General features: G+C 45.3%; 1 protein-coding gene across 4 annotated transcripts in view; it reads left to right on the top strand.

The window, feature by feature from the left end:
* The window catches only part of GRIA1 (glutamate ionotropic receptor AMPA type subunit 1), a gene marked incomplete at its 5' end in the record, with an annotated part of 317,420 nt that overhangs the window by 200,628 nt on the left and 99,342 nt on the right, over positions 1 to 17,450 (top strand). For all 4 annotated transcript variants that reach the window (XM_081232717.1, XM_081232716.1, XM_081232718.1 and 1 more), the window contains 3 exons: positions 2,886 to 2,990; positions 12,919 to 13,029; positions 13,715 to 13,921. In XM_081232717.1, coding sequence (XP_081088843.1) covers positions 2,886 to 2,990; positions 12,919 to 13,029; positions 13,715 to 13,921 — 423 coding nt within the window. The remainder of the gene's footprint in view (positions 1 to 2,885; positions 2,991 to 12,918; positions 13,030 to 13,714; positions 13,922 to 17,450) is intronic.

Below are 17,450 nucleotides of genomic sequence, written 5' to 3' on the forward strand. Positions count from 1 at the left end.
CTGCTCCAGGCCTCTCCTGATGTACTGTGAATCCTGAACCCAAGTGCCGTAGCTCTGAGTCTCAGTAATCCTATCTATAACATCAGCAAAATAACCTCTGCTTTTGCTACTCACTGAGTTTCTGGGAACATCAAATAAGCAGCATCTTGTGAAAACATTGTGGCAACACAAGGGGCCCTCGGGTCACAAAACTTTGCTGCTGCTGATTTTTTTGGAAACTGAGAAAGGCATGTAAAAATAACAGTGAAAAGACCCTCGTTTCTGCTAAAAGAATCCCCTGCTGTGAGACCACAGCTTATCAGACCCAAGGCTTCCATGTTAAATCTTCTCCTTTGCCATACTGCTTACCCACTGTACACAGCGCAGTAGTAGCAATAATCATTATCTTCAACATCATCACCATCACTTAGATAACAGACACTATTCATTGAACATTTATGTGCCAGACAAATATGCTAAGCACTTCAGTTCTTTGAGAGGAAGCCAACAACAGATAGGCACAGTGACTTGTACATGGCCACATAGTTAGGAATTAACAGAGTGCAGCCTGGGGAAGGCCCAACTGGAATAGAGGATAGCCGTAGTAGGCCTGGAGAACACATGCTCTATACATCTCTGTGTCACCCCTCAGAGCCTAGGACAGTAGCACTGTCCTCTGTTTGAGAGGCCACTTGGTATATTAAGTGAAGCAACCAGAATATGTCAGAAGCTCTGGATTTCAGGCCTGCCTTGGACACTTGTAAGTCCTAAGTCTTGAGTAAATCACTTTACCTTCCAGAGTTTAGGTTTCTCTCATGAAAGTGAAGATCCTAATCTCTCTCTAACTGACCTATATCAGGGGGTTGCTATGAATGGAGATGAAGTAATACGTGTGAAAATGCTTCATAAAACTTGTAAAATGGTGGCAGTATTAATAAAACAATTAGTAATAATAAAAATAATAGCTGGCCTCTGTTGAATACTCACCATGGGGCAAGCATTGATCAAAAAATATCTCACTTAATCTGTAAACCAACCTTAAGACATAATTAAACCTAATGGGTCTCATGAACCAAATGAGGAAACTGAGTCATAGAGACATTATGCAATTTGCTATATGAATATGACATAATGATAATTAGTAAGACACTTGATACCAGCACCAAAAATAGATGCCCATTTGAATCATTAATGACACTTCTTTCTGTTTCTGCAAACCATCTGCACATCTATCCCAGTCTGTTTTTCCAAATGAGTCATATAAGTTGGTACACAGCAATGAATGGGAAGCTAAAGATGGGCAAGAGACGACCAAGGCGAGAAGCTGAAGCTTCTGATGGATTGGAATTGCTCTCTTCTTATTCTTTGTAGCAGGATTGGTACTTTGCTTCCTCTTTGAAAAGCAAAACCATCCTAGACTTTTCCAGAGCAAGAATTTCTCCAGATTTCATCTCAGAGAGTGAAGAGCTTGTTATATAATTTGTTCAGTGCTGTGGGCCTGTTGTAACCTCCCCACTGAGACTTCAAACCAGGAGGTGATGGGAGGGTCAGCCTGAGAGGAGACATATACACACACACACACACTTTTCTTTCTTTCCTTCTTCCTTTCTTCCTTCCTTCTTTCCTTCCTTCCTTTCTTCTTTCTTTCCTTCTTTCTCTCTTTCTCCCTCCCACCCCTGCATCTCAAATACACACCCCCCCCCCAGCTAATCTTATACCTTCTAAAGGCAGAGGGACTGGTCATTCACTGTCAGAAAATGGTAACACCCTGTGAGGCTTCCTTTTAAGCTATCTGAAGAAGGGGGAAATAAATAATGCTGGGTTAAAGGGCCGGGTTCATACTGGTTACAGGTACAGGCTCATCTCACTGGCCTTAGGCCAGACTGATCTGAGGACACATGGTGGATCATCACTGGAGAATGTGATTTCTTATACTCAAGCTGATGATACACAGCTAGACTCATCCCCAGTTTGAGGGTAGATAAATTTTATTGGTCACCTCCAGAGCAGCAGGCTTGGTTCCAAAGGCCTTGGATCCCCCACGTTGACTACTTGGCCTTTAAAGTGAACTTGGAGATAGGAAGCCATGGAAGTTTAATCTGTCTCGTTTGTGGAGGAGTCCCATGCAGCGTATCTGGGGGCTTCCAATACGCATCTTGATTCCACCAGCTAAGACCTGTTGAAAGGCTCTGGTCTTATAAAGAATCTCCTCAGGTGCTTTAAAGTTTGCACAGCACTTTCGCATTTGCTGTGTCATTTAACGTAGATGGGGCAGGAAGTTTGAGACTTAGAGAGACAAATGCCCAAAGTCACTTGGCTGTTCAAAGGAAAGTGGGGGTAAAATCCAGGTCTCCCAATTCTAGGTCTTTAGGCTCCCAAGTATTGTACTCCCTGGACTCACAAAGGAACTAAGAAGCCATGTTGAGGCATAGCCCAAGGCATCACAAGGCCAGCTCCTGGTCCTGGGTCTTCTCCTGACTCACCAGGGATGGCACACCAGTCTCTTCCTTTGCAGGTCTCCTTCAGTTTCTACATCTGAAGGTGTGCACCTGAGGAGTGGTCTTTCTCACAGTGGTAGTCCTGATGGGGATGTTTGACTGAGGATGGCACAGAGATTTCCTATTAGGATCTACTTTGATCCATTGTTACTGTTTGCCTAAAGCAATGGGTGAAAACGTTTTCAAGATAAATTTCAGTTTAGTAGGCAAGAGAACCGTACTCTAACAGTGATGACTGCTACAGGCAAAGGAGTAGAGAGGTGTTTAGTATTGATGCTACTCCAAGACCTCATCCCATGTAACTTCCTCAGGTTCTGGACTTTCACTTCAGCAGAAAAAGCAAACCGATGAACAAACATGAAGCACAACTTCAGGGTTCACTGGTCACCACCTGGCTTTCTTTTCCAGGTGCGGTTTGAAGGCCTGACAGGAAATGTGCAATTTAATGAGAAAGGACGCCGGACCAACTACACCCTCCATGTGATCGAAATGAAGCACGACGGCATCCGAAAGGTAAAGGTCCCTTTGCTTCAGTTCCTCAGGGAGGAGAGGTCTGAGCAGAGGCTCAGGCCAGAGCTGAGGGCCTTGGAAGCCCACTTTCCTGGACTGGATCTCTTAGAAGACATGCAGTCAATGAGGATTCTAGCCTCAGCTCTGCCACTAACCAGCTGGGACTTTGGGCAAGTCAGTTCCTTCCTCTGAGAATCGATGAGATTAAATGGAGATCAAAAAAAAAAAATCTCTAGCGGGCTTCCCTGGTGGCGCAGCGGTTGAGAGTCCACCTGCTGATGCAGGGGACACGGGTTCGTGCTCTGGTCCGGGAAGATCCCACGTGCCGCGGAGCGGCTGGGCCCGTGAGCCGTGGCCGCTAAGCCTGCAAGTCCGGAGCCTGTGCTCCGCAAGGGGAGAGGCCACAACAGTGAGAGGCCCGCGTACCGCAAAAAAAAAAAAAAAAAATCTCTAGCTTTGTCTTGGGGTGCTTGTGAAGATCCAAGGGATGGGAAATCACTGTGAAAATATAAAGTAATAGATGTGTATAAAATGCCCCTGCTGCTCCTATAGGATTCCAAAGTAAGAACTTGAGAATGATGATTTACTGAGGAAGTGAACCATCTTCTCCTGACCCACGCTTGGTCGTATCCCCTCTACTTTCCACATAGAAGTATAAGTGAAATTTAGTTTGTGTATATGTATGTAATGTATAATATGTATGCATAGTAAACATTTTGGAACAACATTCAAATCCTTGGAGAAAATATTCAGAATTCTACCACACTCTGTGTGCTCTGGTCTCTGCCAATTTCTCCGACCTTGACCCTTGACACTCACTTCCTTCCTCCTTCCACTCCAGTCATTCTGATCAACTTTCACTTCCAGGAATACACTATGTTCTTTCTCACCTCCCAGCCTTCAAACGTGTTCCCTCTGCCTAGGACTCCCCCTACCCCATCCCCTTCTTTTGCCTGGCCAATTCCTCCTCAGCCTTCAACACTCAGAGAAAATGTTACTCCTCAGGGAAGCCTTCCCTAGGCTCCCTTGTTATGCCTCATGGCAGCCTCTATTTTACTGTCATGGCCTTCATCGCATTCCTAGTTCCTTGGGGGTGGCACAGCGTAATGGGTAAGAGGCATTGCACACATGGTATAAAGCTAGTAGGGTGTCATGGATCAGAGTATTAGCTCTGGAATCCTGGGACTCAATCCTGGCATCACCACTTACCAGCTTGTGATTCTGGACAAATAAATCAGGTTCTTTGTGCCTTAAGTGGGGGTCACCATAACAATGCCAATCTCATAGGCTCACTGAGAGGATTAAATGATCTAACAGGTGCAGAAGTTCTGAGGGCTGTGCCTGGCACATTGAAGACTGGGTCTTCATCTCTCAAACTTGATGCTCTCTATGCCTGTGCTGTCAAATACAGTTGCCACTAGCCATGGATGGCCATTTAACTTTAATTCTAAATAATTACAATTTAGAAGTCCCTCAGTTGCACTAGCCACATGTCAAGTGCTCAGTAGCCACAGGTGGCTAGTGGCTGCCATACTAGACAGCAGAGATGTATTCAAGAGATCATTTCTATCATCCCAGCAAGTTCTACAGAACAGCTCTGCTCATGCTTTCTATTCCCAACCTGTGGAGGTCCACGATGCTCTGGGTGGTTTGGTGAGATACACTGGCAGAATGGTTATAAGCTCAGGCTTTGGAGATAGACACGACCCTAATTAAGTCTCTGCCTTACTCTTTACTAGGCATGTGACTTTGAACAACTTAGGCTCCTTGGACCTCAGTTACATCATCTCCAAATGGGGAATAATGCCCTTTACCTCACAGGGTTGCCATCAGCACTGAGTGGAACAATGTCCGCTACCCGCTCGCCTGAATCAAGGGATCCCCAAAAGCAGCCCCTGGCGTGGAGTGGACATTCAGCCCATGTTTTGTTTGTTTGTTTCAACTGCCTTCTTTAGGCCACAGAGATTTTTACGTCAGCCTTGATTGTGAGTGAGTCAGGCTGTGCAAGCCCATGGAATGGATAAATCAGCAAATAGAAATTACAGAGTAACCTTAAAATCCACAAGCAAATCGTGTGCTTTTTCAGATCCTGGGGCTGTTTTTCAACTTACTTTCCAATGACTAAATCCTTTCCTAGAAGGTGGGCTTAAGCATCCTTTGTTTACAGGGAATCTGACTTGAGGACAATCAATTCCTCCACATCTGTGGCTTCAGGCCTTTTACTCAGTCAGCCTCCTAACAAAGTAATTTCTCAGATTCACGGTGACCTCGTTGTGCTGGTTTCAGTGAGCAGTGCCTGGCCTTACCTGATGTAGGTAATAGAGGGGCTACTGCTGCTTGACCGGGGTTCTTGAGGGCTCTCTCCTGATCTTTAGGCACATATCCTGGCCACCGATCTGCCAACACACCCTCTAGCTATCTGGGTCCATTTTGACATCCTACTGAAACGTGTGTGCTCTACACATACATCCATCAAATGCTTAGGACCTTCAAATGCCAGAATGGGCACTGGCTCCACTAAAGCTAAATCCTCGGGAAATCCCATTCAGAGACTCCATTTCACCATGGGGTGCTGATTTAGGGACCTCTATCCAAATAAAATACCTTGTCAAGTTCAAGTAAGATCACAAATTCTGGTAACTGGCAGCCAAGAGAGAAGTGTAGGAAAATTCTCGAAGGTCTTTCATGAAGGGACCATCATTGTTGGTTTAACCATCTCTGCCCATCACTACTGGTCCTGTAGCTAATTTTGGACTTCAAATGGCCAAGTCTCATTTCAGCTTGATATGTATCCCCCCGCCATGCCCCAAGTTTGTCATCCCCAGTTCTGACCCAAGTATAACTGGAAAGGAAAGACTGGGCAGGGAAGAAAGCGGCACAAAGTCCTACTGACGTCAATGCACAGCTCTCCAGTCCAGATGTCCTTTGGAAGTTTTTTCTTTAAATCCTTGCCACCCAACTTTGGACATACTGAGACCTGGTGTAGCTCTAAGACAGAGCTTCAGTCCAACCACTTCTCTCCATTTCCACTGCTGACCCCAGAGCCCAAGCCACCTTCCACACCTGCCTGACTCACTCAGGAGCCTCCTTACGAGTCACTAGTCCTGCTGGTCATGCTCTTGCCCCTCTAGAAGGCCATTTTCCCAACACAAGAGCCAGGATGATAATTTTCAAATATACATCAGGCTATATTGCTTCTCTGCCTAAAGCTTTTGACTGGCTTCCTACTGCAGGTAAAATATAACTTCTTGTCTTGACCTTCAGAACCCCAGACGCTGCATCCCTCTGACATCAGCCCTTTCTCCTCCTTCTCTGGCTCATAACTCCACAGCTACCCTATAGCATCTTTCCGTTCCTTTACCCGACATTCTCAATCACTGTAGTTTCATATGCAGTGTCTCTCCTTGTCACTCAAGTCTGGCCCAAGCAAAGTCACTTTGGAGAGGCCATCCCTGACCAAGCTATCTAAAGTGACCCCCATCCACCCAGCACAATCCCATTGTCCCAATGTTTCACAGTGCTTACCCCTTCTGATATATTCTTGTTGGTTTACTGATCTCTGCTGAGGTTGGTAAACTTCAGCCTGCAGGCCAAATTCAGCCAAATGCCTGTTTGTGTACAGCCCATGAGCTAATGATTTTTACATTTTGAAATAAATCAAAAGATGACTACTTCATGATATGTGAAAATTATATGAGATTACAATTTCAGGGTCCATAAATAGAGTTTTGTGGTTTTTCTGGAATACAGCCAAACTCATTTGTTTAGGTATCATCTATAGCTGCGTCCACACTATGACAGCAGAGATGAGTAGTTGCTACAGAGATTGTATGACCTGCAAAGCCTAAAATATTTGCAGGCTGGCTCTTTAAAGTTTGATGATCCCTGGTCTGGATATATATTGTCTTTCTTCCCCTCTTCTTCACCTCCTTGCCCCTAAAATGTCAGCTCTCTTAACACAGGGACATGGTTCTGCTATTTACTGTAACCTCAGTGCTTATAATATATTGACGCATAGTAAGCACATGCAAATAAGTGGTTGTTCATTAAATGAGTGGGTAGTGTATTGAATGTTGCTGGGCAACCAGGGAGCAATCTACTCTGGCCCATATTTCCATAGATCTGCCAGCAAGTAAGAAGAAAAAATTGCTGGCAAATTTAATTAAAAAACACCTCAAGCAGAACTCAGATAAAGTTAACACATAAACTTACGAAGTTCAAATTCTTTAAGTGTGTTAGTTAAGATAACCCTAGGCGCAGTAACAGATAAACTCTAAAATCTCAGCTGTTTAATGCAACAAAGTTCACATTCTTGTTCACCCAGTGACCAGTATGCAGGCTGGGGGCTCTGATTAAGACTCAGGCTTATGGAGGCTCCACTGTCTGTTTGGGTCTTCCTGGCTATCAACAGCCAGCTAACAGGTGAGGGAGAAAGATATTACAAACTGTGCTGGAGATTTGGGGGAGTCAGGCTAGGAGAGATGTGCATCACTTCTGCTGCATTCCACTGGCCAACCAAATCACGTGGCCCACCTAGACGTACGGAAGGCTAGGAAATGCAACTGCTGTCCAGGTAGCTACTTCCCACCATACCTGTATGCTATGGAAGGCAAACAAGAATCCTTGGGGGTCATCAGGTTGTCTTTGCCACAAGAGACATCTTCCTTTTTTTTTTGCGGTACACGGGCCCCTCACTGTTGTGGCCTCTCCCGTTGCGGAGCACAGGCTCTGGACGCGCAGGCTCAGCAGCCATGGCTCACGGGCGCAGCTGCTCCGCAGCATGTGGGATCTTCCCAGACCGGGGCACGAACCCATGTCCCCTGCATCGGCAGGCGGATTCTCAACCACTGCGCCACCAGGGAAGCCCCGAGACATCTTCCTTTTTAAAAATTTATTATAATCGATCTCATTTTTGGAGGTCAGGGGCTGTGTCTTCAGAGGAAGCTTAGAGCTAAAAATGTGTAAATTTGATTTGATGACTATGCAAGGTAAATCAATTGAATGTACTGTTCAATGATCATCTCCTTTTTAGACTTCACTTACTTAAAAAAATCTAATCTATCATCTAGACTCATTTCCTATATTCAAAAAATCTTTAGAGGTAGATGGAAAACAGGAGATCAAACATTATAACTGGCCCCAAGAGAAGACCTCTCACTGTCAGAATTGTTTAAATCCTCTCCTGAACGGTGGGCCCCAATTTTTACCAAACTACTAGCTCTGATTTACTTTGAGATAGAATCAAAGTTCCTACATATCCTCAGTAAAGAATCAAAGGGCTGTATAATAATTCAGCCCATTTCTCTAAGAAAGGGAAATTTGCTCTCATCTCTGAAGTGCAATGTCCCTTCAAAAATCTTTGCCAGCTTTCTTTTCATCAAAATGTGGAACGAGATTTCTCAGCCTGCTAGCTTACGTGAGGGGCAAGCTGGGTTTTGGCATCACCCTGCTCTTCTGACTGGCAATAGTTTTTATTTCCCTACAAAAGGGTTAGGAATAAAATAAGCTTGTTTACAACATTTAACTGTTCCTCTAGCTTTTGATATAAGCCAAGCTAGACAATAATTTTTATAGATACCAATTTAACATTAGTGATATAATACTAGCTCTGAAGGATCCCTATTCTAAAAATTAAAATCTCTTTCTAAACCACATAAATCTGGTCTGTACAGATTTATCGTGCTTTTTTTCCCCTCTTTGATCAAATAACTTGATATTTTAGAGCCGTGCTTTGTGGGTTTTGCACCATTTATCCTAGGACATTCTACATGTAAAGAGGGTTATGCTGTCGAATGAGTTTGAGAAATACTCCATAATATATACTTCTTTTGGAGATTGGCAATGTTCAATAGCAAAGTGAAACTGAAATGTACTACAGTATAGAAGCCTGTTAGCCTTCAATCAGGCAATACCCTACTGGATATCATTTTTTAGTTTACTGGCAACTTAATATGAACCACGCACTGTGCGTACCGTTGTCCATGCATGAATGCATTTGGTTCCCACAGCAGCCCTGCGAGACAGGTACTCTTGTTGTATCCATTCTACAGAGCAGGGACTGAGGCCCACTGAGGTCAAATAACTGGCCCAAGGTCATACAGTTACTAATAAGAAAAGTCTACCTTTTGAAACAGGTCTGTCTGATGCCAGAGACCAATCTCTGGACCATCAAGCCATCACTTTTAAAAATATTACCTATGGAAACACAATAGATTTTAGAGAACTTGGCTGCATGTCAAAGAAGACAACTTCCTCAAGGCTGATGGTTGTTGAGTTTGAACAACTAAGAACAACTAAACCTGTGACTAATCCTGTAGAGGGAGAAGGAAGAAAGGAAAGAAGGGAGGGAAGGAAGAAAAAGGAGGAGGAAGGGAAAGAGAAGGGCATGAAAACACCATAGCATCAACTACAGGGGGAAAGAAACTGGCAATTACATTTGCGTGATCATCTCCCAAGTGTGTACTGATTATATTCAATAAGTACCTTTGAAGTCCATGACCTGGCTCCTATGCCCTGCCACTAATCTGCTATTTAATCTATGTAAGTTAGATCATCTGATCTCCCCAAGCCTCAGTTTTCTTTTCTATAAAACAGAGAAAATAATCCCGAGCCTCTCTGTGCTATTTGCATAGGGGAGGAGCAAAACACAGTTAAGTGTTAGGAAAGTAGTTTGGAAATTCTTTTTGTAAACTCGCCCCACGATATGCTACAATCATGGTTTTAAATAGTTATTTTTCAACGAATGGGCTCCTTGTAAAAATGAACTCTTAAGGGGAATCTCAAAGCGTGAAATAGATTAAAAGCAGAACTGACTATTGAAGCAAGGGTGAGGAACCCAGGGCTTTCCCCCTCTTCTCTGACCCTTCACCTCCCATGAAAGTGGGGAAGGGCCTTTACAGATGCCCTAGGGTCCCATGGAACACTGGCCTAGCAAAATGGGGGAGGCAGGACTACATTCTGGTTTTGAGCAAGTCCCCTAGTCTCTGAACTTGTTTCCCTCTCTGTAAAAAAGGAAGAGGTTGGAGGAAATGATTCTTCAGGCCTCTTTTGGCTCTGATATTCTGGAAATCTAAGTTTCTGGTTCTTGTGTCATTAGAGAGACATGTTCCCTTCCAGGCTGACTGAAAGTGCCCCACACAGGCAACATGGTACCCATGCCGGCATGAGGGCAAATCTTGACCCAGTGTCCTGAAAGACAGCTCCCCCTGACCCCCTTCAGGCCTCTGAACTGTCTCAGCATGAACAGGATTCACTGTCTCCATGCTGGATGCATTCATTCTCTCAACAAACCTTTCCTAAGCTGCTTCTCTGTGGTACAATCTGTGGCCCTAAGAAAGGGGTCCTAGAACAAGTAGACCTCTAGCTTTGTCCCTGAGAAGCCCACAGCATCGTGGAGAGATGGGGACAGACATGCCAACAGCTAGACCATGAGGCCAATGGGAACCAACATGAGGCGCTCAGGGCCAGCTGGCAGCCTAGTGGAACACAGAAGGACACGGCCCTGCAATCAGCCTGCCCGGCTCTGATCCTGGCTCCATGACTCTCCTGCGGCCTTGGGAAAGTTACTCCACTTCCCCTACATCTCAGTTTCTTCACATTTAAAATAGGAGTGATAATTGATTACCTACCTCATAGGTTTTTGTGTGGATGAGAGAAGTTAAAACATAAAAAACACTTAGAAGGGCTTCCCTGGTGGTGCAGTGGTTGAGCGTCCGCCTGCCGATGCAGGGGACACGGGTTCGTGCCCCGGTCTGGGAAGATCCCACATGCTGCGGAGCGGCTGGGCCCGTGAGCCATGGCTGCTGAGCCTGCGCGTCCGGAGCCTGTGCTTCGCAACGGGAGAGGCCACAACAATGAGAGGCCCACATACCGCAAAAAAAAAAAAAAAAAAAAAAAAAAACACTTAGAAGAGTGCCTAAAACACAATAAGCACTCAATAACTGTCAGCTAATATGATTCACAGCCCAGGGCTAAGTCCCCTCTTAGAAAGAACAGCATCATGATGAAAAGCTGCCCCTGGAGACAGAGGACCACCATTCCAGGCTGAGCTCAGCCACTTCTCAGCTGCATCGCCACCATCACCTTGCAAGTTAACAAACTCTTCTAAGCCAGATGAACTGGCACAAAAACTATCAAACACAGCCTCTGACAGAGCAAGAACATGATCAATGTTGGCAATTATTACTATTGTTGTTAATGGCAGTGAAATGGCAGCGAGAGTTGTTTCTTTGTAACTGAGGGGACTGGGAAAGACATCAAGGTGAAGGTGACATCTGAGTGGACCATTGGCATGTGCCTTGGATTTTGTGAAGCTGGGCTGGCTTAGAGACCTGCTCCTCCCCCTGCACATGTGCCCTTTACAACTAAAGCCAGCGGAATGACCACAAAACAAAACACAATGGTCTAAAGATGTATAAAAACAGGGACTTCCCTGGTGGCACAGTGGTTAAGAATCCACCTGCCAATGCAGGGGACATGGGTTTGATCCCTGGTCTGGGAAGATCCCACATGCCGTAGAGCAACTAAGCCTGTGAGCCACAGCTACTGAGCTCGCGCTCTAGAGCCCGCGAGCCACAACTACTGAAACCAGCGCATCTAGAGTCCGTGCTCCCCAACAAGAGAAGCCACCACAATAAGCCCATGTACCGCAACTAGAGAAAGCCCGTGCGCAGCAACAAAGACCCAACACAGCCAAAAAATAAAATAAAAGATAGATAGACATAGGGGTGTGTGTGGAGTGTGTGTGTGTGTATTAGCCATGCCATTCTGCTCTTCCCAAACCTTCCATGACTCCCTGTTGCCTTCAGAATAAAGTCTACATCACTTAGCCCGGCCTTCCAATCCCTCTGCTACCTAGACCCAAGCGCCCACTGCCCTCTTGGACTAACCCTATCCTCCACTCAGGACCCACTGAACTTACGTATCTGGGCAGATTCCCGCCTTCCCATCTTGGCTTATCTTCTCTCCAACCTGACGGGTTTGGGCTCAACCTTTCCATCCCTCGTGACTTAAGCCTCACCTCCTCCTGCTGCCTTTTTCCCAGCATAGGTTCCATACCTGGCTTCTGCTTCTCCAAACTCCATAGGCTCAAGCTACCTGAGCCACTCACTTGTCACTTCTGGGGCCACGTGCACATGTGTGTCTTGTCTTCCCAAATAGACTGGAGGGATCCTCAGAGCAAGGACTATCTCTGAGACTTCTTTGTATCTTTCTCAACCCTGCCACAATACCACCAATGTTTTAGCTCAGAGTCTTACACACAACAGGGATCCAATAAGTATTTGCTAAAAGACCTTGGAAAATGAGGCAGTATAAATAACTAATTTTTTTAAAAAAATAATGTTGTCAATCAGTGTTTGCAGGCACAACTATATTCTCAGTGTCATGATAGGTCAAAAATTGGAAATAAGAGAAATAAATAAATAAAGGATAAAATAACCATCACCTAGAAAGTTAAATCCAGATGGAAAAATACAGTTAACCTAAAAAGAAAACAAGAATGTAAGGTTTAAATCATATGATTCCAACTACACTTCAGAATGAGCTCAGGAAGAGAAGGGTTACTAGGCATGGGAGAAGGAGGGTTTGGCCTTGTGAACAACTGCAGGGAATTAAATCTCTATGGCCCTGACTTGCATTGTACATAACAGTTTAGCTGCATCAACAGTTAAACCCTCGCCCCTTAAGAGGCAAATTTTCAGGCTTACCCATCATGATGAGGATTTTCATGGGGTGGGGATGGGAGGACCTAGAGACCATCTTGTCTCTTGTTGTTTATATCTACCAATACTTCAGAGCCTGGTGTGTCCAGGATTGCTGGTGTGATGCTCAGCTCCTTGATTTCCTGTCTGGTGTTGACTGGGGGACCCAGAGTGGGCCATTCCTGAGGAGCCTGGATCACCTTATGTCACCACCTTCCTCTCTTTAACAGATTGGTTACTGGAATGAAGATGACAAGTTTGTCCCTGCAGCCACGGATGCTCAAGCCGGGGGGGATAACTCAAGTGTCCAGAATAGAACGTACATCGTCACTACAATCCTAGTGAGTACTCAGTCCTTCACGGAGGCTACCTGGGATGTGAGATAGACCAGCACAAAGGTTTTCCCAGGAGTGAAAGCTGGTCATTCTTCTTGCCAAAACTGTGTGGTCAGTAGAAAGAGGAAGTAAAAAAGGAATATCCTGAAAGTCAGAGGGACTTTTGCTCTCTGGCTCTGCCATGATTTCACTTTGTGCTCTTGGATAAGTAAGTCACTTACCCTCCGTTGAGCCATAGTTTCCAATGTATATAAAACATAAGGGTGAGACTAAATTGTAGTGGTTCTGATTCCACCCTTCCTTAGTAGAAGCCATTTTCAAAGCAAGTTCCCTAAAGTCCAGCACCTAAAGTGAGTATAAGTAAAGCTGCTATGATTTTCAGTGATGAGACAGTTGGAGCCTATTTAAGGGTTATCCCCCCAACACCTCCAAAAAATACAAGAGCTCCTGGAACAACCTGAAAAGCTAGGCATGGCGTCTCAGTGAAACATTCTATTTTAATAGTTTGCTTCCTTAACCCAAGAAATTTTGTAATGGGGGGAGCAGAAATGCAGGAAGTGGATTTAGGGGCCAGAGAGACTTCCCCAAAGTTTAGCAATGCTGGAGACCATCCTCCTCCGCCACGCCAAAGGCCTCCCTCCGCAAGAGTGAACCCAAAACCCACATTCTCTGTCTCCCATTTCTCCACCAGGAAGATCCTTATGTGATGCTCAAGAAGAATGCCAACCAGTTTGAAGGCAATGACCGCTACGAGGGCTACTGTGTAGAGCTGGCAGCAGAGATTGCCAAGCATGTGGGCTACTCCTACCGTCTTGAGATCGTCAGTGATGGGAAATATGGAGCCCGCGACCCTGACACAAAGGCTTGGAATGGCATGGTGGGAGAGCTGGTCTATGGAGTAAGTTCCCTACAGGGTGGGCAACTGGAAGCGGAGAAAGAGAGGTTTACAGGAAATCATTTGGTGGTTGGCTGGCCCTGCCCATAGATGCCTATTAGACCCCATAATTTAGTATTACTGATGCCGAAAAGATCAGGAGTCCAAAAATCCCATATCTTAAGACGTTTTTTGTTCAGGTTCCTGGTCCCAGCTCCTTCAGCCAAACTCATCTCAGTCTTGTGACTTCAGTTGATCATCATCCGATACAGGTGACAGTTTAGCTTCAAGATCAGTTTTCTCAAGGCAGACCACTGAGTTGTTACTTCCCTGCTCAGTCCCTTATGTCTCCCTCAATATGAATTTCTTCCCTGGTGTTGGGGGTAGCCTGGATACAACCAAACGTTCTAGTTCCTTGCCCTTTCTAGAACCTTCCATTTCAGCCAAACCACCCTGAGTCACTCTGTTCTCTAGTCCCCTTCCATTCTGCACCTCTAAAAATCTTACCCTTCCCCCCAAACCTGTATCAGATACTACTTTTTCCAAGATGTCATTTCGTTCTCCCCGTAACAGGTATGGGGAGAACCCTTTTTAACAGTTGTTGCCTTCCTTGTAGAATTTAGCTTCTGCTTCCTTTATGGCCTACCCTGCCTTATATAACAGTTATTTGTGAATAGGGATTGGTCTACTCCATTCACCACACTTGAAATAAGACCACACACAATTGCTATAAAATCTTCAATAAACTGAAGCATTTTGGAGAAGCCACTGAATGCCCTGAATTGTTTTAAGTGTTTAAGCAATCACTGAGAAGTAAAAGATCTGATCCCTGTCCCCAAGGATCTTAACATTTTATGGGGTAGAAAAGACAATGAGAGAATGGTAAGACAGCAGAGAATCAAGGTTCAGGCAAAGGCTAATATGAGTGTGTCTAGCCCTCTAGAAAGATGTAGAACTTTAACACGGCCATATTCAAATAGAGAGAAAGGCAGCCCAAGAATTTCTAAAGTATAAACTATGGAATGGTGATGGAAATAAGTAATATGTGAAAGGAGAATGAGAAAACACTGATGGTTTTTGTAGAGGGCTTGGGATAAGTAGTCAGGGATAAGTCTGAGTAAGAAAGGACAAGGGAAAGAGCGTGGATTGATTCAGTGGGCACTGGAAGATCATGAAGGTACTTGAGTAGAGGAACAACAAAAGGCAATGGAAGAAGAATCCTGCCACCACATGCAGGAAGGAGACCACCACAGCTTCACTCATAGAAATCAAAGACTCCAGGCTGGGTTTCTGAACAGAAGCATATGCCGAGCCCCAAGCCGGTGTTGAGTTCTGGTCAGGATGAAGCAACCATTTAGGAGGTTTTTAAATCTCATTGTCTCAGATCAAGGCAATAGGAGTCATGATGGCCATGAGAGCCATACAAAGGGAATTCAAAGAAGGAAGAAATGGAACAAAGAAGATCCTTTCTAGGAAGGTGGCTTTTGAGATAACCTGGGAAGACGGTTAATGAGCTGAGAAGGGGGACGTGCTTCTACCCTCTCTCCTCCTCTATTGCCTCTCACCTTCGGGAAGCTTCACAGGTGAAAGATAAGAGATCTGGGTGATTAATGTTGCATCTTGAGGTTGGTTTCCATGGGAACCTCCACCAAGCTCTTAAGGTCATCCCCATGGCAACTACTGTGAACTTTTCACCTCCACCGACATTCATCTTTACCTTAACCCCATGTTCCCTTAGAAAAGGCCTATGATCTGAGCAGAACAATGATATGATTATCCTAAGGGCAAGCCCCCAAGTAGCCAGCCATTAGTCATGGGTCACTGGCTCATCAGTGACAAACCAAAATTGCCTCTGGATGCCTCGGCTGCCAGCCCTCCCCTTTCCCCTCACCTCCACAAGGCCTGTCCCTCAGCCCAGTAAAAACTGTATTCTGGGGCTTCCCTGGTGGCGCAGTGGTTGAGAGTCTGCCTGCCGATGCAGGGGACACAGGTTCGTGCCCCGGTCTGGGAAGATCCCACATGCCGTGGAGCGGCTGGGCCCGTGAGCCATGGCCGCTGAGCCTGCGCGTCCGGAGCCTGTGCTCTGCAACGGGAGAGGCCACAGCGGTGAGAGGCCTGCGTACCACAAAAAACAAAAACAAACAAACAAAAAACTGTATTCTGAAAACTCCACGATGGGCCCAAATGGATGCCCTCTCTTGATTTTCTGTCTGGCTTTCTTTTTCTGCACCACCCACCTCCAACCGAGGAAGAATAGAGGGGTTTGGGGAAAGCATCTCTCAGCCACAAATGACCAGCAAGATCAGAAAAATTCATTCGGAGGCCTCCAAATCTCTTCCTTCTGTGCCTGTTAAATAGGCTAAGTCAATCAGGGTGTCTCTCACCTTCCTTTTGCTACCTTTTGCTCTTATCAACAATTATAATAGTAGCATTTCAGCACGTAGTATATGGCAGGCACTATGCTAAATACCCATATTATTTCACTTACTCCTCATAACAACCCCAGAAGGTAGATATGATTATTTACCACATTTTATAGATGAGGACACTGAGACCCAGGGAGAGTAAGCAGTTTGGCAAAGGACACAGAGCAGAGTCGGGACATGCAGCCCTGGCTCTTATACTGCATGCTGGGACATACCGCCTCTGTAGAAATCACACCATCTGAGCACTGGAGTCTAAGGCCACTATTAATTAGTGATGAGAACAGCAACAGTGTCTGCATTCTCAGATGCCACAGGGTGCAAATGAAATTCCTGCTTCTTGCATGGGTATGGCTTTGTGCCTGATTCTCAGTGACTTTCTTGCCTGTTCTTTGTCCTAATGAAGCAGAAAGAGAGTGAACTTGGGAGACAGACACCTGGATTTGAATTCTGACTCTGCCAGCTTACTGGCTACATGACTCCTGCGAGCCACTGACCTCCTCCAAGGGTTACCCCTGAATCCTTTACCCCAGGGCTGGGGTGGGGAGTATTCCCCTAAACAGTGCCTGGCTCACAGTGAATCTCCATCCCTGATAATTTTCTTCAATTTTTGCTTTTACCTACTGCATCAACGCAGTTTACTGTTTACCCAAGATTTTTTCCAGATATATTTTGTTTGGGGATCTCCTGGGTCAGTAGTTCTCAAAGTCTGGAGCAGCAGCATCACCTGGGAACTTGTTAGAAATGCAAATTCTCAGGTCTCTCCAGACCCAGTGATCTAGAAATTCTGCCATCTGTGGTTTAAAAAAAAAAACCCCAAGGTGCTTTGGATGTGCTGCATGCTCAAGTTTGAGAATCACTGTCACAAGACATCTGTTTAAGAAAATAATTTTGAGCACCTGTGAAATGCCCACAGGTCACAGTACCCTCACGTATTTGAATTCTTTTGACTCTCACAAAACACTGCTCTCCAACAGATGAAGCAAAAATTATTATGCCTCTTTTTCTAAAGAGGAAATTGACATCCAAAAGGACAACATCTCACTCGACAGCACGTGGTCAGTGAGTCACAAAGCAAAGCGGCCAGGTCTACTTTCCCAGATGAGCATTGCCCTTGACTGATCCTGCAG

Source organism: Mesoplodon bidens (genome assembly GCF_964165515.1).
Source record: "Mesoplodon bidens genome assembly, chromosome: 4".
NCBI classification, from domain to species: domain Eukaryota; kingdom Metazoa; phylum Chordata; class Mammalia; order Artiodactyla; family Ziphiidae; genus Mesoplodon; species Mesoplodon bidens.